Source organism: Nannospalax galili, unplaced genomic scaffold, assembly GCF_000622305.1.
Source record: "Nannospalax galili isolate Female #2095 unplaced genomic scaffold, S.galili_v1.0 scaffold491, whole genome shotgun sequence".
Lineage (NCBI taxonomy): Eukaryota > Metazoa > Chordata > Mammalia > Rodentia > Spalacidae > Nannospalax > Nannospalax galili.
Window position 1 is genome coordinate 265,073 of NW_008329523.1, and position 25,060 is coordinate 290,132.

Sequence of the window (25,060 nt, forward strand, 5' to 3'; positions counted from 1 at the left end):
AACTGAGAACCTTGGAACAGTAAGAATAACACTCTCATATAGGCTCTGGGGCTCCAATTAAGCCATCTACTTATCATCTTTTTTTCTTTTGGTCTTTTTGAGACAGAGTCTCCCTGTAGCCCCAGCTAGCCTGGAACTTGCTTTGTAGACCAGACTGGCTGGATCTCACAGAGATCTGCCTGGCTCCACCTCCCATGTGTGGAGCCACCACACCTGGTTTATCATCTTTTTAAAAAACTATCTCCTTAAATGCTTTGTAATTTTTATTTTTTATTTTTGAGAATTCATAATTCATACATGAGTATTACCTTCACATTGTTTACATCCCTCCCAGTCCACCACCAACTCCAATTCCCCACTCTTCTTTATTATTGTTTTGCACACACACACACACACACACACACACACACACACACATAAAACACACACAATGCACTAAGGCCATTTAGTGGTACTCATGTGTACCTGTGTTTAGGGATGAGATAACGTCTCAGGGAGTTAGTCCCTGGAGGAAACTGATTCTCTCTCCCTCCCACAGCATTCACTGATTGCCCATAGCTCTTCGTCTTGAGGTAGAACCCCATGTCACACACCCCCATTTATCATCTTGATTCTTTTTTCTCAAGGCATACACTCACAAAGTGGAATAAGTTCAGCAGAACTTATAACCTTTGCTTCTGCGCTAGGAAGTAGTGTTTGCACTTTTTCAAATTATCTGAAATAAATGTTTGTAGTATAACATTACCATCTATTATACTGTCCTTCAGTCTAAAGTAAATGACTTTAGTTTATAGTACTTAAACAACTTCAGGTGATAGAGTTAAAATTTAATGAGTAACACATCACATCAACAACAACAAAAAATTTAGGGAATTTAGAAGCATAATTACCCTGAGTCAAAACAGAAAATCATCATTAAACAATTAATCCCAAGAGCCCTCAATGTGAACCTTATTCACATGCATACTTCTATAAACAAAATGTTTGGTTTTAAAAAAAAAATCTATGAGCAACATTTCATTTTTAACAGGTTGGTATACCTCATGAACAGAGTTCATTAGGGGAAGTTGCCTTTTTTGATATGTTAGTCTGCTTATATATTTTATTTACTTGGTCCTCTATTAAATTTTTTTTCTGTGCCAGGCAGGGGCCGTCTACATGGTTAATCCACTGGCAAGTTCTCAAGGCCATGGATGCTGTCTTAGGGTTTATAATCTAGTGGGAGACTCACACAGTTAGGACTAAGTATGAGCTGAATGGGGTCAAAATTGGCATCTTTCATGATTTTCTCCTGAGCTTAGATCTGCAAGAATGTGACAGAATTAGAAATCATCTTCCTTGTACTTTATAGGGAGGGGGAAGGATGGTGGGGAGAAAAAAGGGAAGAAAAAAAATACAACTGTGTATTATTTTCCACAAGTTGTACCATAGCTCAGAAATTCTGGTGTCTTACCATTCTAAATTTGAAAAGTGGCTTTATGTAAGAGATTGGAAATATCTTGCCCATATCTGAGCAAAGTACATAAAAAGGAAATAGTCCTCATTACTAGGTCAACTGCTTCCCCAAGGGTGGAATGGAAAGTTGGGACGTGGAGCCTTTGGGGACCAGGTCACTCAACAGGACTACCCCAATGGAGGGACAGCATAACCTATATTTGCTAAAGTCTGGTAATCCATATGTGTGATAACCAGCTTTTACATGTTTAATGTCTGGCTCTCTTGACCCCCCAACCCCCAGTTCCTTGACTGTTACTTTTACCTTTGTTTCAGTATGAACCTGTTTTAGATTTTGTGAGAACGCATGACATCACATTTAGCATCTGCACTGCTGCCTTACAGAGTCATGAGAGAGTGTGGCTGACGCCATCCTCAGAAGCCCACAAGGGACAGAGGCTGTGTAAGGGTTCAGCCAGTGTCTGGTCCAAGCCAGGCTTTCTGTCCTCCAGAGAGAGAGAACAGGAAAAATGCAAACATTGCTCCACGTTCTATTTCTGTTCTTGTTCCTGAGACTCTACATAACAATCTCATGGCCTAAAAGAGCCCAGGACTCAGAGTATTTGGCCTCGGTGTTCCTGAATGTATAAATTAGCAAATTTATCATTTGGAAAGTTAACATATTCCAGAAGTACAATTACATCTTAACTTCAAATACTAATAGAACACTAAATGCCAGATTGTTTTAAACCTCCCCCAAAAATTACACATAGTCTCTTTACACATTCCAAATTGTAGGCATGCGATTTTAAGTTTTGTACTTTGAATAAAAATAGCAACATCTATTTTCTGTTTGGAAAAAAAATGGCCTAAATATTGGATTTTTTCTTAACCCCAGAAGTGACTGCTTTCTAACTCCAGTGCTGGCCTGGTCCTCTTCTTTAAGCTATTTGAGCCTCACTGAATTACAGTCCTTTTCTTACAGAGACTAGAGTGAATTGTAAGAAACAGAGTATCTCATTGTGATAAGCCAGCTTTCGATGATTTTGTTTTTAATCATAAGAACTTATAAAAGAAACATGATCAATTTCTGATTTGATACGATTAAGACCAGAGGTGAGGCTCAGTTTTTTAAGAAAGGAAAGGAGGAAGGGATGGGGTGAAGAAGAGAAGGGAAAAGAAGAAAGAAATACCACAAATTGAGTCATTTTCCATAGCTCCCAAGTACTGATCTCATAGCTGTCCTTACTTTAGAAACAATGGCTTTGTGTATGCTGTGATTTATATGCATTTGACCTCATGAATTTTTCCCATCGGAAATTTTTCCCTTGCTAATTTTTCCCTTGCTATTTTAAACATCACAAGAGGTTGTTTATCAAACGGTACATAATCCATAATTTATCAGCAATGTTTTAAGAATCTTGATGTTGTGTTTAATAATTAAGCCACAGGTCCAAATTGCAGGTCAAAAGGACTGCTCAAATCAACCAGGTTTTTGGCAGGTTAGTCCCTAATATCCATCTGTACAACAAAACCTTGCTGAAACCTCAGTGCACTCGAACTCCAGAGGTTTTCATTACTGTTAGTTTAGACCTATCTCTAAGAGACATTAGAAGCAATGCTGCAGTGACATTTTGGTGGAGCTCAGAGTAGGTGGCTGTCACTCAAGATGCATGGCATGTCATTTGATCTGTTGATGTGTGCTGAGTGCAGTTGGCATTGTAGAGAGTACTGTGTTCATGCAATCACTAATTCCATGTTGTGTACAAAGTGAACAGCTAAAACTTCACCCTTGGTGACAAGATTAAAGCAAAAATAAACATGTTAGAGTTATTAAACTACACATGGGGCTGCTGCTATTCTTTTCCTTTGCTTAAATTCAATTTCCATTCTATTGTCTGCTCAAGAAATATATGGGTTTGTGTTGGAGTAACTGCTGATTTGGGGTTCTGTCTAGAAAGCAGAAAAATGAATTGTGGGCAGAGGACTGCTAACTGTAAGCAAAGGAAGAGGCAGGAGAGTGTGACTGATTTGCATCAGGATTAGCCAGGCTGTGGTTCAAAATAGGCAAGTTTTTTTTTTAAATGCAGACAAATGAGACAGAAAGTACAGCTTTCCCCTGCCTTATCATCAATATTAGATAATAATGGTTAGATGAGCCACACATATGTAGATTGGGCAGCATGGTATGATATAACAGAACATTTCAGAACTGAATATCCAACTACAAAGATTCTCACAAGATGCAGGAAGGAACGGAATTTGGAGAGAGTAAAATAGAGACTCTGCATGTGTGCATGCGTGTGTGTGTGTGTGTGTGTGTGTGTGTGTGTAAACACAAATACATACATGCAATGCTATTTTTAGGTATTCTGAAGACTAAAAGCTCAAAATGTGACCAGGGCTTGGCATATCATAAAACTCAGCCACTAGCTTGCTGAATTTAGAGCTGAGCATTGTAAAGCAGAAAAATGTGGTCCTTTGATTGTTTTCTATTTCATAAAAATAATATTTGAGCCAGGCATAGCAGCCCACACTTGTAATCTCAACACTCAGGAAACTGGGACAAGCGGATTACAAATCAAAGGCCAATCAGTTACATAACAATATCTTGTGTAAGAACCATCATCATCATCGTCATCAATATCATTATACAGTAGAAACTGCAACCCTCAAATTCTGGTCTAGTGCTTTCTCTAGGTAGAAGTTTTCTAACAAAAATTAGGAGTACAATAAGATGATTTTTTTCCCTGGGGTTAGAATAAATATTAGAGATTCTAATACCAACCAAAACCCCAAAGAAATAGGAATCAAAAGCTATATATCAAATCTTTCTTTTCAATGATGGGTTATTTGTATTGTGCCAAGTATAGATGATAGATAGATAGATAGATAGATAGATAGATAGATAGATGATATAGATGATAGATAGATAGATGATATAGATTATAGATAGATAGATAGATGATATAGACGATAGATAGATGATAGATACATTGATACATAGGTAGATAGATATGTAGATAGGTAAATAGATAGATAGATAGATAGATAGATAGATAGACAGACAGATAGATGATAGATGATACAGATAGATGATACCAAAGAATTTGAAAGGCTTTCTTGTCCAATTATGATTTCACTGGTATCATGCTAAGGCAAGTACTGTAAACAACTATAAAACCAAGCAAAATCTATTGGGCAAGTATTTTCCATCAGTGTGAGGTAGCAGTCCTTGAAGGGAACTCAGGAGATGTCTCATGATCATCTCAGCTCCTGGCATTGCACGCTTGAGATCACATGGAGCAGAGGGAATGGAGGACAAGGGAATCTGTTGGGGCAAGCCAAGTGATTAGAACCTGCAGAGGGCTAGATGGAGGAGGAGTTTGAAAATCCATGATCCCTCAAAAGTCTTTAGCCAAAAGCTTTACTGGATGTGGTCAAGGTAAAAACTATAGAAGGCTTAACTGAAATTGGTGCTATGGGGTTGAGGACAGAAGAGAAATACAAGTTTGAGCACTGCTAGGGAATCTCCAGGTCTGATCAAACAGAGTGGTGAGAACTCATCAAAGCATTACCAACACCTAGATATCCGTGCCTTCAAATTAGGGATCACAGTCCAGACTACTGTACTGCACACTTACTCTACATCTGTCTAAGACCAAGCACTGCCAAGAGCCACAAGGATGACAAAATTGGGAAGTTGAGTCACAGCAATTTCCAGGGGTTTGGGAAAGTGCTTAGGATCTCAGACTGGCTTAGAAGCCTTCACTCTCCCTACTCCACCTCTAAAGAGGAACCCCAGGCTCAAGACAGTCAGCTAATAATTACTTCCTAGAAGAAAAAAAATCAACTCTTCAGAGAAAGAAAACAGAATCCAGGGTAATCACATGTTTACATCACTCCCAGCCAGGTGTGGTGGTGCACAACTTTAATCCCAGCATTCCAGAGTCAGAGGCAGGTGGATCTCTGAATTTGAGGCCAGCCTGGTCTACATAGTGAGTTCCAGACTAGCCAGGGATGAATAGTGAGCACTAGTCTCAAAAAACAAAACCAAAAACATCACTCCCATTGTTCAAAACCATAACCTCCTAATAAATTACAAGATATAAACATGAAAATGTGACTAATAGTCAAGAAAAAAAGAGCAGCCAGTAGCAACCAACCCTAAGATGCACATAAAATACACTTTGGAAGGAACTGGAGAGATGGCTCAGCAGTTAAGACCAATGGTTGCTCTTGCACAAGACCTGGGTGGTTCCCAGCACCTACATGGCAGCTAACAACCATCAATAACTTCAGTTCCAGGGGATCCGATGCCCTCTTCTGACCTCCACAGGCATTTCATGACATGGGTGCACTTACATATGTGCAGGCAATACACTCATACACATAAAATAAAAAAAATAATAAAAAGTACACTTTGGAAACTTCAGAAGAGTTATGTGTTCAAAGAGTTAAAGTAACTATGTTCTTAATGAGAAAATAGATATAGAATATTAGCAGAGAAATGGAACATTAAAATTAAAACTTTGGAATATAAAACTAAACAATACACATAAAAATAATTGAACATTTCTCTGGACATGCTTAAAGGAACTTTGAAATGACAAAAGTAGGAATTAATAAATTTGATCAATACAAATTACACAATCTAGAGAAAAAAACAAGAAAAAAACGGAAGGAAAATTAGCAGAATGTGAGAGATTTGTGGGACACTATAAAATAAGATACCTGTTACACAATTGTCAGAAAGGGACAAGAGGAAAATGGAGCAGAAAAAAATATCTAAAGAAATAATGCCCATACATTTTCCAAATTTTATTTTAGAAAGACATCAGAAGGGACTGGAGAAACAGCTCAGCAGTTAAGAACACTTGCTGCTCTTGCAGAAGACCCAGGGTTGGTTCCTGCAATTGCTTCCAGTGACTCAAAATTGCCTGTAACTCCAGTTCTAGGAGATCCAACACCCTCTTCTTGCCTCAGGTTCACACACAAACACATAATAAATAAATAAGCAAATAAATATTTTTAAAGACATTAAAATATAGAACCTGGAAGCACAGAAAACCACAAGGAAACTAAATACAAAGAATGCACGCCCACCATCACCTCACCAAAAAGTCAGTAGTGTCAAGGTTGAAAACCTCTGCCTTAAAGCAGCCAATTAAAATGATAATAATAGCAATAATGAAGGAGATAAAACAGAAGACGAGAGGAAATTAAATGAATGCTAATGAGTAGTTAAAAGAGGGCAGAACAGAGCCACAGTGTACAGAATGGAAGGTGGCATGAAACCACACTTCACCTCAGTCACACTGACAGTTAGCTGTAGTGCAACTAAACTCTCCCCAGTGGGGAAAGTCATCTTTTAAAATGTTGCTGGGACAAATGGATATTTGAGGAAAATGAATTTCAAGCACTTTCTGAATCTCAATAAAAAATTCAAATTTGAGGGGCTGGAGAGATGGCTCATTGTTTAAGAGCACTGACTGCTCTTGCAGAGGACCTGGGTTCAAATCCCAGCACCTACACGGTGGCTGACAACTGTCTATAACTCCAGTTCCAGGGGATCTGCCCTCTTCTGACCTTCTTGGCCATTGCATAACACAGGTTCACTTACATACATGCAGGCAATACACTCATACACATAAAATTTAAAAAAATTTTTAAATAATAGTAAATAAAATATTTTTAATTCAAATTCGAGATAAGTATGGTGGCACACACCTAGACACCTGTAGTGCCAGCACTTGAGAGTCTCAGGAATGAAGATCTTGAGTTCAAAGCCAGCATGGGTAACACAGCAAGGCTCTGTCTCAATAAAACAAAAAATTTAACTTGAGATGGATCATAGAGCTAATGGAGAGCCCAAGAACACAGCTCCTTGAAGAAAGCACAAGAGAAAGTCTTCCAGAAATGGGGGGGGGGAGCAGAGGAGATGATTTCTGAGCTAGACAAAAAGAGCATACACCATAAAAGTTAAAGAATTCACCATGGCTCCGTTTGGCATTTCAAAATAAATACAGGTCTACCAAACAGTTTTGTAGCAGACTTATTCATGAAAGCCTCAAGTCCAAATGAATAATTTGTGAACAATAAAGAGAATAAACCTCTGCTATAAAATATAACATGGCTTGGGCTGGAGAGATGGCTCAGTGGTTAAGAGCACTAACTGCTCTTGCAGAAGACCCAGGTTCAAATCCCAGCACCCACATGGTGGCTAACAACTGTCTGTAACTCCAGTTCCAGGGGATCCAGTACCTTCTTCTGACCTCCTTGGGCATTGCAGGACATGGGTGTACTTACACATATGCAGGCAATACACTCATACACATAAAAATAATAAATAAAGTATTTTTTAAAAATAACAGGTTAATCACAAATAAATTTGCTTAGGTCACAGAAGCAAGACTCAAAATAATCCAGATGAATAAATCCATTGACATTGTCCTATTGCTGTGATAAAAACACTCTGACCAAAACCAACTTGGAGAGGAAAGGGTTTATTTGACTGATACACCCCAATCACAATTTATCTTTGGGTGGAAGTGTGGCAGGAACTCAGGGCAGGAACCTGGAGGCAGGAGCTGAAGCACAGACCATGGAGGAATGCTGCTTATTGGCTTGCTTCCCCTAGCCTGTGCTCAGCTGGCTTCCTTATAGAACCCAGAAACACCTACCTGCCTAGAGGTGAAACTGCCTGCAATAGGCTGGGCCTTCCCACATCAAACCATCAAGAAAATGCCTCAGACATGCCCACAGATCAATCAAATAAAGGAAATTCCCCAACTGAAGTTCCCTTTCCCCAAGTGTGTCAAGTTGACAACTGAAGCTATCTAGTGCAGATATAAACTGAAACTGCAAAACTACCTACATTGATAGAGACTGGAAAGACGTTGCTCTATAGGGGGACTGAGGGAAAGCAGCAGTGGGAGCCTGGGATGCTGGAGATGGCATGTTCTATATCTTGTTTTACATTGTTTCTGCCCAGATACATAAAACTGCCCAAATTCCTTAAACTGAGCCCTTTAAGTTCTGTGCATTCTACTGCATATTAATTTTATCTCCCTTTAAAATATACCACTTAGGGGCTAGAGAAATAGCTCAATGAGTAAGAGCATTGGCTGCTCTTGCAGAGGACCTGAGTTCTGTTCCCAGCACCCACATGGTGGCTAACAACCATCTGTAACTCCAGTTTCAGGGGATCCAATGCTCTCTTCTGGCCTCCACAGAGACTGCATGACATGGGTGCACTTACATGCATGCAAGCAAAACACTCATACACATAAAATAAAAGCTAATAAATAAAATATATTAAACCATTTATGAGCTGGGTGTGATGGCACATGACTTTAGTCCCAGCACTTGGGAGGCAGAGGCAGGCTGGTCTCTGTGAGTTTGAGGCCAACTTGGTCTACATAGTGAGTTCCAGGCCAGCTGGGGCTATAGGGAGACCTTGTCTCAAAAAGACCAAAAAAAAAAAAAATTATAATAGCAAGACATAAATGTACTTAGGAATAATTCTAATGAGATGAAAAATGTACAACAAAAATGTACATCAAAAACTTCAATATATTGCAGAGAGAAATTTAAAGAAAATCTGAATAAACAGACAACATTCATAAATTGGAAAACTCAGTATTGCTAAGAAATTTTTTGCCCTCAGTTCTTATAAAAAACATGGGAGAAGGCCAAGTATGGTGGTACACACCTGCCACCCCAGTAGTTAGGAGGCTGTGGCAGGAGAATTATGAGTATGAGGTAAGTGTGGACTACATACCTAGACTGTCTTTAAAAAAAAAAAAAAAAAAGACCAGGAGCTAGAGAGATAGCTCAGTGGTTAAGAGCACTGGCTGCTCTTGCAGAGGACCTGGGTTTGATTCCCAGCACCCACATAGTGGCTAAACCTTTGGTAACTCCAGTTCCAGGGATTTGACGCCCTCTTCTGACCTCTGCAGTCATTGCATGACATGGGTGCACTTACATACATACAGGTAATACACTCATACACATAAAATAAAAATAATAAATATTTTTGGTTGTGAGTCTGAGCCTTTAACAGCAACAGCAGCTCTCTAGCCCAAATAAAATATTTTTTTTTTAAGCCCAGAAGACTCTTTTATAAGAATCAAAATTGACAAGCGAATCCCAAATTCACAGCAACCTGTAACAGTCAAAGCAACTTTGAACAGCTGGGGATATAGCCCACTGAGAGAGGATTTACCTGGCATGTGCAGGGTCTTGGGTTCCAATCCAGAACCATAGGAAAAAACAACAACAAAACTTCAAAAGAAGAAGAACTCCAGAGGACCTATATTACTTTAGGACTTACTAGAAAGCCAATGTAATCAATACATGCTGTAGACATATATAGCAATGGAACAGAATAGAAAATTCTGAAAATAATTAACATATGGCCTATGTTCAAATCTACTTCCAATCTGTCCTTCTGGCTACTGGTGGCCTTTGTACATACCAACCCTGGGAGAGCAGTGAGGTCCTCTCCATCACATCCTCCACTCTGCTTCCAACCATCCTTTAGCGCTTATGACATTTCTGAGTTGCTGAGTATCTGCTTTCTACTGGCTCCTTATCTAATGCAGTGTTTATTATTACACCAACGTCATAATCACCAGAACAAATAGCCTGACTCTTTTTAAAATGAATTTCTGTGTATCTCCTACACAACATCTTAATCATCTTTTTACCCCCTTCACCATTGGCATCCTCCCATAGCCGCCCCCACTGGATTTCATGCGTTCTGTCATTTATATTAAGGCCTATCAAGTCGTTTGTGTCCCCAGATGTCCTTCAGTGCACGTTCATCCACTGTGGTCTAGTCAGCCTATCTAGGGTCCCTCCAAAAAAGAACAACTCCTCTTCCTCACCCAGCAGTAACCAGCTGCCCAACCAACAGTTCTTCAGCTAAGATTGGGGCCTGCTACCCATTTCCAGAGTTCTATGCTGGATTTTTGTGAACAGACTGACTATTAAGTTTTCAGAGTGAGCCCGAACTTGAAGGACACTGGCTTCCTTTGCTATCCATTAGAACTGTCTGTCTCCTAGACTGTGTGGTGGATCTCTCTTGTCCCTGCAACCTGTGTAGATGGAACTGTCTCTGGAACCCTGTTTCTCCCACTGTGCCCCTGTCAGGCCACACCTGTAATTTATTCAAAATTTTCAAAGCTGGTTTCTCTAGCTTCATTGGGGATGTACAAGTTCAAGTCTGGCTCCACTCTTAATCCTCACAGACCATTTATTTGGTCTTTTCATTTCAATCCAAGGTCCTTCCCCAATCTCCAATGTGTGCAATGGAGACAGATGAGTGCACTTGCTCACTTTGATATGTTAATTCTCAAGCATGCCCACATCCATTCATTATTTTTTGGGGTGAGTACCAAACTAGGTTGACAAGGAGATGCCCGAGTCATCAGACCCAAGAGTATGGTTTTGCAAGGGTTAATTAAAAAGCATTAGTCCAGATTATGTTCATTAAAAAGAGTCATTCCTACAGTCTACCACATCAGTGAAGACTCACCGAAGGACTGGAAGGTAGACACTATTTCTTCCCTGCCACCTGAAAGGAAAAGAAGGCTCAGAGAGGATAATAATAACCCAGCACTTCCTGAGAAGTGGAGCTAGGATCTGGACGCAAAGCTGATAAATATGCATCCCTCAGAGCCAGAGTTTTCAAATCCAAACTGTTTTAACTCTCAACTCTGGAACATCTCCATCAAAGTACTTCCGTGTCTACACCTTGCCTTAGGATCGGATTCCCTGTTTCCCAAGGTGGGCACCTCTGTCCCTGATTTGCTGAGCCTTTGCTAAAATCTCCCTGTCACTCCTTGCACCCGCTCTTGGCTCCACCTTCCCACGTCACGATAGTCTCCACAGAACCCTGTCTTCTCCAAGCTGACAGTCTCATTAAATACCATTTCAGTGTTAAAGAGAATGAAAATGACCAGCCTGCTTTTTAGAACTGCAGACCTTGGTTGCCTGACGTGAGGAGCAATAACTTGCAGAGGGCGAAAAGGGGATGCACTTCTCGTTTCCTCCATTTGCAGCGCACTATGTGGATTGCACACTGACTTTGACTTGTCTCTTTAGGTCTGCCCACACACCCCTAGCATAGCCCCATGTGGAGGGGAAGCCACCACTTCTTATGTCCTATATAAGGATGCCCTTCACTGCGCCCAACAGACCACTGGGCTCCCAGAGAAGTAGCTCTGCCTATGTGAGGTCTACATGTGCAGTGTTGGGCCTTTGTAGTACTGTCTTCGTGGGATCCACATGAGGGAGGGTGCACAAGGTACTGGCTTGTCACCCATCCCTGCTCCAGCCTTCCTCCATGGAGACCGTCTTGCTTTTTTGTGTAAGGGGGTAGGGTGGGTGGGGGAGGAGACAGGGTCTTATGTAGCCCAAGTTGGCTTTGAACTTGCTATGTAGCTGAGGCAGATCTTCAACTTCTGATCCTTCTACTTCTGCTTCACAAGTTCTGGATTGGAATCACAGGTGTGTGTCCCCACACTCAGTTTTTTATGCTACACTGAGGATAGAATTCAGGGCTTCCAGGAGTGCTAAGCAAGCATTCTACCAACTGAGCTGCCCTCCAACTTGGCTTTTTTAAACCTTTACCTAAATAGGTCAAATCATTTGTTATATAAGTAATTTATCCTCATTGTTGAGAACAAAGTAATAAAAGGTACTTTAACAGTGGGGAAATAAGGGGCCAGGGAGAGGATGGTTCAGTGGGTAAAGTGCAATATGCAAACATGAGGACCAGAGTTCGAATCTCCAAAAGCCACATAAAAGCCAGGTGCAGTCCTGCATAGTTTTGTGTTCCTACAGTGAGATGGGAAGCAGACAGAAGAATCTCTGGAAACTCTCAGGCCAGCTTGCTGTATGCAGTGGTGAAGAACAAGAGACCTTGTCTCAAACAGCGAGGACGAACACGGGAAGCTATCCCTGGCCTCCACACACCACACGTGTCCACACTCACACACACACACAGTAGGAAGGGCAAGGGATGTAGCTCAGTTGGTTCAGCACTTGCCTAGCATGCAGGAAGACCTAGATTTGATACTTAGCACTGCATAAACTGGACATGGCACAAGCCTATCATGCCGGTACCTAGGGGGTAGAAGCTGGAGGGTCAAAAGTTGAAGATCATCCTCAGCTACATAGCAAAGCCAGCCTGGGATATAAGACCCTGCCATTAAAAAGAAAAGTAAGAAGTCCCTGACAGTCAGACTTTCATTCTGCCCATTGCTGTGCAGCTTCTTCATACATGGCAGGGGGGAGAATGGCATTTACCACTGTCCACACACCTGTTCTAGCATTATCTTCAGAGAAATAAATTTGTATGGGTAATACCTTCAATGGGCTTCATTCGGGGGGATACAAATACCATTTACCTCTCCCTCCTCCCTGTCTTCTCTCCTACCCTGGGGTCTGAAACAGAAAGAGGACTAACCAAAGGTAATTTTGGAAATTATTCATTGACAACCTACATAATTAGCTCTGCCTGCATAAGAAAGCACTCAAAACTCAGTAGCATAAAGTCAAATGTATGACATCATAAGGATCTATGCATAAGGATCTATGAGGACCAGGTAGAGGTCCTCAATTGAGTACTCACACAAAGCTGTCTGGAGTTGTCTGCAAGCTTCAAGCTAAGTTCATCTGACTGGACAGGAGTTCTGGGTCAGAGCTGCCCTGAACTCCCCTTCTCCATATTTCCTCTCTGGGTGTTGGCCCTGGGACCTTCTCAGAACTATGTTCCAGGTACTAAGACTTCTTAAAGAAGCACTCTCAAAGGTCAGGATGGCAGCTTCAAGGCACCTGGATTTGGGAGTCAGGCAGTATCTCTTCTTCCTCTGTTTTATTTAATTGATTGCCAGGGACTTGCTCAGAGCCAGGGTTGGTGGGAGCTATACAAAAAAAAAAAACAAAACAAAACATGAGGCTGCTCACCAGAGGCCTGTCTTCTGAGACTATCATGAGAAACAGTTGGCAGCTTCCTAGGAGCCACAATGCTAGTTGTCAGAAGTCAGATGTGAATTGCTTCCTTTACTATTCTTAACCTATGTGAAATTCTAAAATTCATAGCAACCTTGTGCTCATGAGGCTCTCAGAGGGTATTAAAAGTGGATGGTAGGAAGCCGAGTTCGCTGAAGAATTAGCACCTATAGTGAAGCCCCTGTTGATGAACCACAGATCAGAAAACACTGTGACTGTGGAGAGAGAGAATGCCGCAGGTGGAGAACCAGTTATCTTAGGCTATCTTGGTCCCTTCCACAGACATTTACTTTAACCCCTATATCTGATCTAATATCCTTGTGAGTATTCTGTAAAACTCTAGAGATGTACCCCTAAGATTGGTAGACCTGCAGCTTCCACCAACGCCAACGCTAGGATTGCTTTGTCTGAAACCTACAGCAAAGATGTCTCCACATTGCTGCAGCCTGCCTACCTGACACCTTCACCAATGTCTTAAGTAATGCATCAATTCATGACCTTCCTCATCTTATGGTTAGAAAAGCTCATGTGACCTCTTCCATGACAAAACCCATCACTTGTAATAACCAGAATCCATGTTTTGGGGCCATGGTAATTCATATTTGGATGTGAAAAAGAAAGCCAGTTTCTTACTTCCCTTAAAGTTGGTGTTTCTACATTTGACTGGCATCATCTTTGAAAAACAAAGGGACTAGAAAGAGGTCTCAAGATGCTAATGCAGGAGAGCAGGCTGTAGCACAGACTGGCTCAAGAGAACCCTTCTTTCCCCTGGGATCTTCCGAGAATGGCAAAGTATGTTCCCTCCAGTGCAGTGTGAGGGGAGAGGAACAAGGATTCGGAATCAGACCTCGCCAAACACACACAAAACCTTCAAGTTATTAGTATAAATAAATTTAGGCTCATAACAAAACCCCACAATGAAAAAAAATTTTTTATTTGTTTTTATTTTATGAGTATGAGTATTCTGCCTGCAGGTATGTAAGCACCACAGGCTTGCAGTGCCCACAGGAGACAGAGGGCATCTGATTCCTCTAGAACTGGAGTTATGGGCAATTATTTGCTACCATGTGGGTGCTGGGAACTGAATCCAGATCCTCTGCAAGAGCAGCCAGTGCTCTTAACTGCTGAGCCATCTCTCCAACCCCGCCCACAACTTTTTTTAATAAACATCAGCATACACCACCTATTTTGAGGCACTCCTTGAAAGTCTGGTCCCTCATGAATTGCATAACCTGGGAACTTATGAACTGTGAAAGGGTGCTATGAGAGCTGGTCTTTGACTCTCCCAAAACCCAAAGGAGCTGCTTTAATATAAAGAAAGTAGTTAAGTTAGGTGTAGCAGTACATGCCTATAATATCAGCACCTGGGAGGTTGATGAGTAAGAGGATTGCAAGTTTGAGGCTAGCCTGGGCTCAAAAGCAAACAAGCAAAACACCCCAACAACAAAACCCAAAGTAAAGGATATTAAATTCTAGTGGATTAAAGGACACACAAGATATAAGTATCTCAGACACCAGCAGGAACTGGTTGACTACCATATTCACCCTTCTCCCTAGTCAAATCTGGCTCTCTTCCTATCCTGTCCATATTTAGTAATGCCTGCCCAACAGACCTCCCTACGTCTTGTCCTCACAAGTACATCTCTATTACAAATACCTGTTCTCTGAGCACTATGCATCTGGGAAGCTGATGGAAGCACAATAACAAGACCACTTAGAGTGAGGTGAGGAAGGTTGTTCTCAGAGAACAACCATCAGCCTAAAACACCAGTCTAAGCGAGCCAGAGAAACATAACTGAGCCAGCCTCAGAACCTGTCAGTCTCCCGCTGCTGTGTCAAAACACCTAAAAGAATCAAATTTCAAGGAGGAAATGTTTACTCTGGCTCAGTTTCAGATTTTCAGTCCATGGCCATTTGGCCTGATATTTGGCTTATGGAAATGCAATACATCACAGCAGAAGCACAGAGTGGAAGAAAACTGCTCATCTCATGATGGCCAAGAAGCAAAGAAAGAGGCAGGAAAGGGCTAGGGTCCCAGTATCTGCTTCAAGGATAGGCAAAGGTCTGACTTCTGCCCAGTAGGCCCTACCACCTAAAGGCTCTACCAGGTCTCAATAGCGCCACAGGCTGGAGACCAAGCCATGGGCCTCTGGGAATATTCACAACCCAAACCATGAGCCCTCTTCTCTTTTTGACACAGTAGGTCTGGCAGATTACAGTACTGCATGCAGCAACTCATCCTCATGTGGGAGAACAGCACAGTTCTCCATGCCACAGCATGGCTCCCAGTGCCTTCTGGTGACAGAAATGAGCTTTTCTGGCTGACACTGGGCTTTGATTTGTTTTGGCTAGTTGCTTTGTATACATTGTATTTCCACCTGAGGTTTTTTTTTTTTTTTCCCCCCTTTCTCTGTTAGAGTGATCTGTTCCAGCCAGGGGCCACCCTTGAGCCCATGTACTGGAATGAGAAGACTCTTGGAACAGGGTCTTGGTCTTAGCCAACCATAGGAAGCAATATGAGTTTAAAGACCACATGGATGCCTTTGACACTGATACTCAGAAGTGATTGCAGCACAACCTAACAAAAGCTAACTAAGGCACCAGGGGTCATAAATAGTGCTAATGGACAAGCAAAGCAGACAAAGGTAGGGTACGGATGGCAGGACTGCACTGCTGCCAGATGGACAGACTCAGCCACAGGGTGCGTTCTAGCATCAAACTTTGTTACGGGTTGAAGTTTTAAAAGCTGTTGATTTTCCACCATAGGTTGTATTTATCTATCTATCTATCTATCTATCTATCTATCTATCTATCTATCTATCTATCTATTTATTTTACATTTATTATTTATGGGGGAGCGTGCATGTGCCATGGAGTGAATATGGTCAGAGGACAACTTGCAGAAGTTGGTTCTCTCTGACAGGTGGGTTCTGGGGATTGAACTCAGGTTGCCAGCCTTGGTGGTGGCAAGTGCCTTTACCTACTGAGCCATCTCAGCCAGCCCAGAGGTTGTGGTTTTAATAATACAACTGGTTAGTATTTATCACTTCAAAAGTTCAAGATTATGAAACATGCAATTAAAAATATGTATGTGGTCAGCTGCATTTCATAATCATTTTAGAGATCTTTTGGGAAAAAAATCTTTAGAAGGAACAATTTCCTCAATTCTGGGTCTGGTTTTCCTGGGTCTTTTCTTAGAGCAAAGAGTAAATTATTTATTTTAAAAGCTCTCTAGGGGTTGGAGAGATGGCTCAGCAGTTAAGAGCCTGCACTACTCTTCCAGAGGACCCAAGTTCAGTTCCTAGCATCCACATCAGGCAGCTCACAACCTTCTATAACTCCAGCTCCAGGGGATCTGATTCCTGCTTCTGGCCTCTGTGAGCACCTGCACTCACATGTACACATACCCGCCCCCCGCCAACACACACATAATTAAAAAATAAAATAAATCTTTTAAACAGTTATCTCTAAAAATCCTTTGGGCTAATAACTTCCCAAACTTTAAAACAACCTATAAAACTAATCAAGTACAATAGTATCACACACATACAAAAATAACCACTGAAAGTCACTTGTTGATACAGATCAGCCAGGGCACAGACTGACTCCAGGGAGCACAGGGAGATAGAAATAGCCTTATTATAGAGAACCACAATAGTTTTAAATGGGAGTTTCTATGCAGAATTATGAATACATGGATATCCACTGTTTAGATGTTCTTGCTTCTTACTGTTTGTGTTTTTACAGTAGATGGAATCCCACTGAAATGGGACAATAGCCCATGGAAAACAGATGATGCAGAGACCCCAAAGTTCAGTGCCTTGACACAATGGGAGGAAGATCATCCCATGCCTTACCACCCCCTCCAAGGCTCAGGGACTTTTGAGAAGGTTGGCAGACAGAATGTAACAGCCGGAGGAAGGGGTGGAGTGTTAAACTGGAAGTGTACTCCAACCAGTATGCCAGCAAGCTATAGTCACACATCCTTCTCCCTTTTATCAAGGAGTCAAGGGAGGAGAAAATTACCCCTCCCACCCAATCAGGCTGCATGTAGGGGAGGGGCTAAGGATACCTAAGCCGAGAATGCCAGGAGGCACCTCTCTCACCATTTTCTGTGGCTGTCTGGAAGTCACAAGATCTGGATTTGACTGTGGCCTTTCCAGTGCAGCCATAAAGGGGGGAAAGGCACCCATTCCTCCATAAATAAACCCCAACCCTATGCTCTGTTAAAAAAAAAAAGAAAATGATAGACGTCTGGATAGATGAGAGGGATCTGACTAGACCACAAGTGGATGGACTTGTACTGGGAAACATCTGGGGACAATGACGACACAGTGGTCCTTAATACCCAGGACAGAGTATATGAGTTCCAGTGGGAGGGCTATGGGACAGTGCTGGCTGGGACAGGACTATAAAGATGATTCAGATTGTTTGAGCTATTCTGTATGAAATACAACAAAATTTAATAAAAGTAAATTAAAAATAAATACATGACTATTATAGTAGCTGACTATAGCTTTTAAGTTTATACTTTCTGCCAAAGGTTTTGAACTTTTGCTACCATATAAGACAAGGAGTTACTTGTTTCATAGCAACTCTAAGATAAAGTTATATAATCCCAGAGATATGGGGACAAGGAATCCACTCTGGTCTCTCAGTAACAGGTCCAACAAGGCCCACCATCACTTGTAAAAAAAGCACATGAGATTTAGATTGGACTCAACTTCAGACTACATCAGGTTTTCATCTGGATGACAAGCTAATAAGAGCAGCAATGTCAAAACAATATTTATTCACAAAATGCTTGTTAAGGAGAAAATACATTGGGTAGATTAACAATGCAACTTGGACCTTCCATCTCCTCTTTCCAGCTCAAATACTGCAGCATTATGTTCTCTTAATACCATTTTGGCCTTTTGTGCCTTCAGAGATCTTTCCGAAAGGAAATAATATTGTATATTATTCTCCAGTTCTATGGAGAAAAATGAGGCAGACGAAGTGACAACTAAAAATGCAATTGCATTTTTGAAAACAGGACAGAAACTCAGATTTTCTTGCTTTAATTCTCTATATTTCCACAGTAAAATATGTAACAAAGTTCCACAGATTACTGACAGTAACAGCCTATGAGGTCACATTAACAAGATTTTCAGTAATAAACTGATCAGTAGAGTAACTACAACAAAGCTCAAATGTAAAAAGTGATTCACTGTTCTATTCACACAATATTGAAAACACTGCAACATTTAAACACTTAGAAAACTGAAATGGCATTAAATAATATTGAATAATTGAAACACTACATCTTTAAGTACCTTCTGAATGACCCCCCAAAATGAAATTTTCTTCAGTATAACTTCAGTGAAGTTTTTAACAAAGAAATATATACATATACACGTGTATATACACGTGTATATGTATATATTTAAAAAATGATAATCACCTAAGATACACACTGAACCCTTATGTGACTAGACTGACTAATAAACAAAAGTCCACATAGCTTTGCTATGGACTTAAGGGAAAACCTTAAATTCTAGTCTATAGAATTAAATGTTTAAACTCTTCGGGCCTTTGATTTAATTAGCAAGCCCCCCCATTCGTTTTATAAGATGTCTGACTCCTCTGACTATCATACTTAAAGGATCCAGGTTGAATTTTGTGGAAACAGATCACTAGTAAGGTATAACCCTTCAGTCTCTGGTCTACGGCACCCCTTAGATTTCCATTCAAGGCAAGCCAGCACACTGAACCTTCCAGAGTTTTCTATGGCACTGACTCTGACCCTTTCTAGAAAACATCTTTCCTTCCCTAGGTGGAGTGTGAGCTTAATAATGGCATGTGGTGTTCCTTAGCATAACCTGCCAAAATGTAATTATTTCCTTGGAAGAGAAGCCATGGGCTGCAATCACACGTCTGAGCTGACACACATCCAAGTGTATTCTATACAAAAAGAAAAGGTTTGTGTCTTCTGGAATATGAATGTCCACTTTTAACAGATTCAAACAGATTCCAACATAAACGTCTTCAAACTTGATGGGTTTCACATGACTCATCATTTCATAGATCCTTGGCACCAGGTCTCGGGACATGATATAGCCCAAGCCACTGCAGTAGGGAGGAAACACCTTGAAGGGGTACTCTTGGTATGAGATATGGGTTTTTTGGTAAAATCCTCTATAGGAATAATTATCAATTAGAGGATAACCTGTAAAAAACTTCTCTGAGTGGTTTAAGTTTAAAAGATACTTTACCAAGTTGCCAGTATTGATGAAGACATCAGTGTCTGTTTTCATGACATATTTGGCATTGGGACAAAACTCAGTTACCCACCTGAATGCCATTATGGTTTTCAGGGTCAGGTTATTGTACGTGTCTAAAAAATCTTGCCGAATTATGTCTCCATAAAGAAGGTGTTCATCTTGTAATGACAGTGCTGACATTTTGTCTTCCCTTTCGGCCTCTTGGCCTAGTAAGAAAAATGTAAGCACTTCATATCCCCACCAAGACTTTTTTTCACCCCACGTCACTCTAACAGCTTGTCTGGCTTTCACATCTGAGGGGCGTGAGGTCACCAGGATGACCAGGAACGGGTTCTGATGAGAGCAGTTGGAATGCTCTCGGAGCGTGAAATGGAAGTGTTGTCGGTAAATGGGCTCATACTCATAGAAGTACATCCAGTTCACACGCTCGATCACATTATAGTGGGGAAGGCTGAGGTACCACATCACCAGGAAACTCAGGAGGGACAGCAGCAGGAGGCTCCATTTCAGGGATCTCAGAGACATCCTACCGGGGAGGACGGTCAAGACAGCCAGAACCATCCACAGCAGCTGAGAAGCATGGAAGGAACACGGTCTGGAAAATTTAGCAAAGGCTGGGTGAGTACTCCACTGCCCCAAAAACATTTCAATTGATATTTCTAGTAAAGGAGAAAGTAGGAGAGAGAGCCCCACAGCAAACCAAACACCCCAACCTACAGCCACCTAATGTCATCTGACCCTTGTAAATGAGCTAACACACCTAATGCAAATGGGCCAATACCCAAAGACGGCCTTTTACATCCTTTAATCATTTTCAAATAATACCTCTCATTCCACACAAATAATTGTTTATGTTGAGCCAGGGGCTTGTAATTCTAGCTACTTGGGAGGCTGAGGCAAGAACATCACAAGTTCAAAGTCAGCATGGCATCTTAGTGAGACACTGTCTCTAAATTAAAAGCAAAAGAAAGCTGTAAGCCAAAAATGTTCCAAGCACATGTATTTGTCTTCCTGTGCCTGGCGGACCCTACTCCATGCTGCTGCAGATGCCAGGACCCTAACCCTCTGTGGCTGGACAACATTCTACCTTGTGGACTGGTTATTCTCACCCATTCATCTGTCACTGGATATTTCCGTTGATTCCACATCATGGCTCCTAAGAACAGTATCCCTGTGAGTTGGCAGGTATCTGCGTTCCCCTGGATACACTCTAAGTGGGGTTTCTAGATTGTGCCCCACTCTGATCAAGCCACACCCATCATCAATTTATCCTAAAAAGTAATCAGGGAACTGCATGTTTCTTTTCATAATAAAGGAAAAATATGATTTAAATATGATCAAGGAACATTTTAAAGGAAATTTGGGAACAACCATTCAACATGTCTTCATTCACGACCTGCAATCATGTTTCCCATACTTCATATATCACTGAAAATGCAGCTATGAACATGTGCTATGGCTACTTTGAAGAGACAGAAAGATGAGTATCTATAAATCCATGTGCCATATATGCAGAGCAAGGTTCTGGAAGGTTCTTGAAGAATGTGTCCCACCATGTCAATGGTTCACACTCTTGGGAGTTGTAGGGAGATCTCTTCTCTCCCTCTCCCCCTTTCTGTGTCATTGGATTATCCATGTACTGCTGTGGTTTTCATATGTTGTCTTTGTACATAAAAACAAAGCCAGGATGCTGGATTTTATGCCTGCATGGCTCCAAGTTCCACTAAGTGGTGGTGACCCTTTGGGGCAGTTGGGAATCCTAACTGTACTATCTTTCCCACAGAGGTGTGATCATGTACAACTCAGGACATTTTTCACAGTTAATATTCTCTATTATTTTAATACATATCATTTCAACACTGGAATACTTTTTAAAGTCATTCAATTAATGTCCTAGTATACAGTTCACAGCTATGCACACAGTATAAAGTTTACAACACAGTTTGTAGTGTGTATAACACATGCCACTGGAGTACTCTTCTCCCAGGGGTTCTGTACAGCAGGTGAGATGGTGTTTTGTTTGAAAGTTTGGTTTTCATTCCTTTTTTCTTTTTTTGAGATGAGGTCTCACTACATAGCTCAGGCTGGCCTTGAACAGATAGCCCTTCCGCTTCTAATTATAGTTGTTTGCCATCACACCTTGCTAGCTGAGCTGGGCTTTACTGCACCTATTTCATAAGTGGATCTTAGAAAATTCAAATAAAGTAATAGTGAAATAAAGACTTAAAAAAAAGACTAGGGCTTATAAAGAATTTTTAAAAATGTACCAAAGGATGTATTTTAAAATGAAGAAAACTGAATTGGAGGGGAGGAAATAGAAATGCAAGAAACAAAGATAAGTCAGACGATTAGAAGATACGGAAAATGTATACACACAAACTGTAAGTAAAAAGGGCAGGTGACCCAGAGCAAAAAGATTTTTTTCTATGTGCTGGAAGAATGGGAAATTAGCGGCTAGAAAGATGACTCAGTCGGTAAGGTGCTGACTGCACAAGAATTAGGAGCTGAGAGTGATCTGCAGCACCCACATAAAAGCTGGGCATGGCAGTGTATACTTGTAATCCCAGCACTGCGGAGGTAGACAGGAGGATCCCTTGAGATTGCTGGCCAGTCAGCCAAATCAGTAAGCTCCAGGCTCAGTGAGAGACCCAGTCTCAAAAAGTGGGGTGGATGGGCTAGGTCAGAGCTCAGTGGTAGCCTAAGTTCATTCCCAGCTCCACAAGAAAATAAAATCCTTGGGAAAAAGGTAGTTATTGAGGAAGACACCTGATATCAACCTCTGGCCTCTATACACACACACACACACACACACACACACACACACACACACACGCACACCATTCCCACCCACATATGCACACATACAACAAGTGAAAATAAAATCCTGGGTAAAAATGACATGGTAGTAGGCAGGGGAGATGGGTGTAGTTGGTAACGTGGATGCCACCACATAAGTATGACCTGGGTTCAGATCCTTAGTACCTATGTAAAAGTTGGGTGTAGAGGGACATGTCTGAAACCCCAGCCTTGGGAAGTTGTGCAGTGACAAGTGGATCCCAGAACTTGCTGGCCAGTCAGTCTAGCCAAATCAGTGAGCTCTGGGTTCTCTGTCTCAAAAATAAAGTGGAGAGAGACTAAGGAAAACACCTGATGTTGACCTCTGGCCTTTACACACATGCCTCTGCATATTCTCTCTCTCTCTCTCTCTCTCTCTCTCTCTCTCACACACACACACACACACACAAACACACACACACACACACCTGATACAAGAAAGATGTTTCAAAAGAAAATTTAAGTATTCTAACACTGTTGGCTCAGGAGGAACAAGAAGATAAAATTCACTAAAGAACATATATAAGCCCTCAGCACAACCAACCAGTGGAAGACAGCTATGGAACATAAACATTCCGAACCAACTGAGAAAAAGAAACAAAGCATGCTGCCCATTATTGTCAGGAAGGAAAAGAAGAGGGAAAAGCAGAGAAAATGTATGGCAAATAGAAAACATGAGGGAGAGCAGCTATAAATCTAAATGTGCATTAGTAAGGGTAAAGAACTCACCGTGTAAACAACAGGGCTCACACAGACTGGCTTAAGGTTCTGCCATACACTGCCTAGAAGGCTCACACCTGAAACAAAACAACACCAAGTGTTCAAAAATTAGGAAGCAGAAAAACATGGATCAAGAAAATGCCAAGCAACAGACTAGGGCTACAGAGCCAGAGTCGACTCTTCACATCATCTATTTTAAATGAACAGCATTTAAATGGGACAAAGAAGAGTATGTTACTAACTAAAGGAAGCATCTAAGATAATTTAACAATTGTGAAGCTGACATAACAACAAGAAAGCATCAAAATACATGAAGCAAACCCTGACAAGTCTGTTTACAGATACAAAGCCCACACTGCCCAACCTCCCGAGTGCTGGGATTACAGGTGTGTATCACCACTCCTATTTCAAGATTTTCACTGTCTTTCTCCAAGCACTGTGATTTGAACATAATTTGTCCCCACCAAAGCTCCTGTTGGGGTTTGGTCTCCAATGCAATGGTATTTAAGGGGTTATCAGAGAAGGGGCTCCATCCCCATGAAAGGGTTGTTCCCAGTACAATAGATCAGTCATCTCTAATGAGCTGCTGTTGTAAAGCGAGGCTGGCAGCTTCCCCAGGACCCTCGTACACACACTCGCGAACACACCCACATCCCCTTCTGCTTCTCCACTGCACTTGGGGGAGCAGCATTCGGCCCTCCTGAGAAGCGAGAACATGCCAGCAGGCATGCTTTTGGGTTTCCAGAACCATGACCTTTCCCACATATGACTCAGCCACAGGAATTCTGTTCTAGCAACAGAATAGTCTATTATACTAACAGATATATCAAGCAAACAAAAAACAAGGATGCGAGATTAGTATATCATATAATCTTACAATTTTAAATTTGTGTGTATGTGTATACGAGCATACCTCAGAGGACAACTTGTATGTTTGTGTGTTTCTGTGTATGTCTATATGCACATATCTCAGAGGATAACTTTAGGAAAAAGTTCTCTACTTCTACCACATGGGTCTCAGAAACTGAACTCAGGTCATTAGACCTGGCAGAGGCTGCCTTTACCCACTGAGCTACCCTGATAGCCCGATAATCTTCATCTAATAAAAATATTTAGCAACTTTCACTAATAAAAGAGAGAATACAGTTGGTCTTGGCCTTCTGCAGCCAGAAATTCCACCAACTACATAAAGAAAACAAAGAAACAGGTGAAATGCTGGGTGTGGTAGCACACACCTGGAATCCTAGTATTGGGGAGGCAGAGACAGAAGAATGAGAGTTCAAAACCATCCTTAGCTACATATCAAGTTCAAGGTCAGCCCAGGATACACAGTGAGACCCTGTTTCAACAACCCTCCCTGGGAAAAATAAAAAACCCTCACATTCCCCCCAAAAGAAAAGCTATGCTGTGTACTTCTGGGCTGAGCACATATGCACTTATTTTGTTATCATTCCCTAAGCTATATAGAACACCTGTTTACCCAGCACTTGTACCACTATACTAAGTATTGTAATTTAGAATGTGGGCGAGAACGTATAGATCAGGGCAGCTGGAGCTACAGGGAGACCCTGTCTCAAAAAAGAACCCCTCCTGCAGTGTTGGGGACCCCTGTTGTGTAAAGTAGCAGTCTCTCCATGTCCGGATAGCCTATGGGCTCGGCTTCATATGCAGAGACTCCTTTTATCAGCAGGGTGCCTTCCCGGCATCTTCCTGACTCATCTTTGAAGTAGCCGTCACAGAAACATGGCCTCCGGCTCTGAAACTGCCAGGTTTTCCTGTGTGATTTT

The 25,060-nt window shown here is 41.5% G+C and overlaps 1 protein-coding gene across 18 annotated transcripts in view; it reads right to left on the minus strand.

Annotated features, from left to right (window-relative positions):
- Positions 1 to 18,259: 18,259 nt before the first annotated feature.
- The window catches only part of B3galnt1 (beta-1,3-N-acetylgalactosaminyltransferase 1 (globoside blood group)), a 29,974-nt gene continuing 23,173 nt past the window's right edge, over positions 18,260 to 25,060 (minus strand). For 17 of the 18 annotated variants that reach the window (XM_008837854.3, XM_017799295.2, XM_029565860.1 and 14 more), the window contains 2 exons: positions 23,283 to 23,350; positions 18,261 to 20,313 (listed from right to left, as the gene is read on the minus strand). In XM_008837854.3, coding sequence (XP_008836076.1) covers positions 19,284 to 20,279 — 996 coding nt within the window. In that variant the 5' untranslated portion in view covers positions 20,280 to 20,313; positions 23,283 to 23,350 and the 3' untranslated portion in view covers positions 18,261 to 19,283. Of the gene's footprint in view, positions 20,314 to 23,282; positions 23,351 to 25,060 lie in introns of all 18 variants that reach the window. The other variant, XM_008837862.3, reaches the window with a different exon arrangement.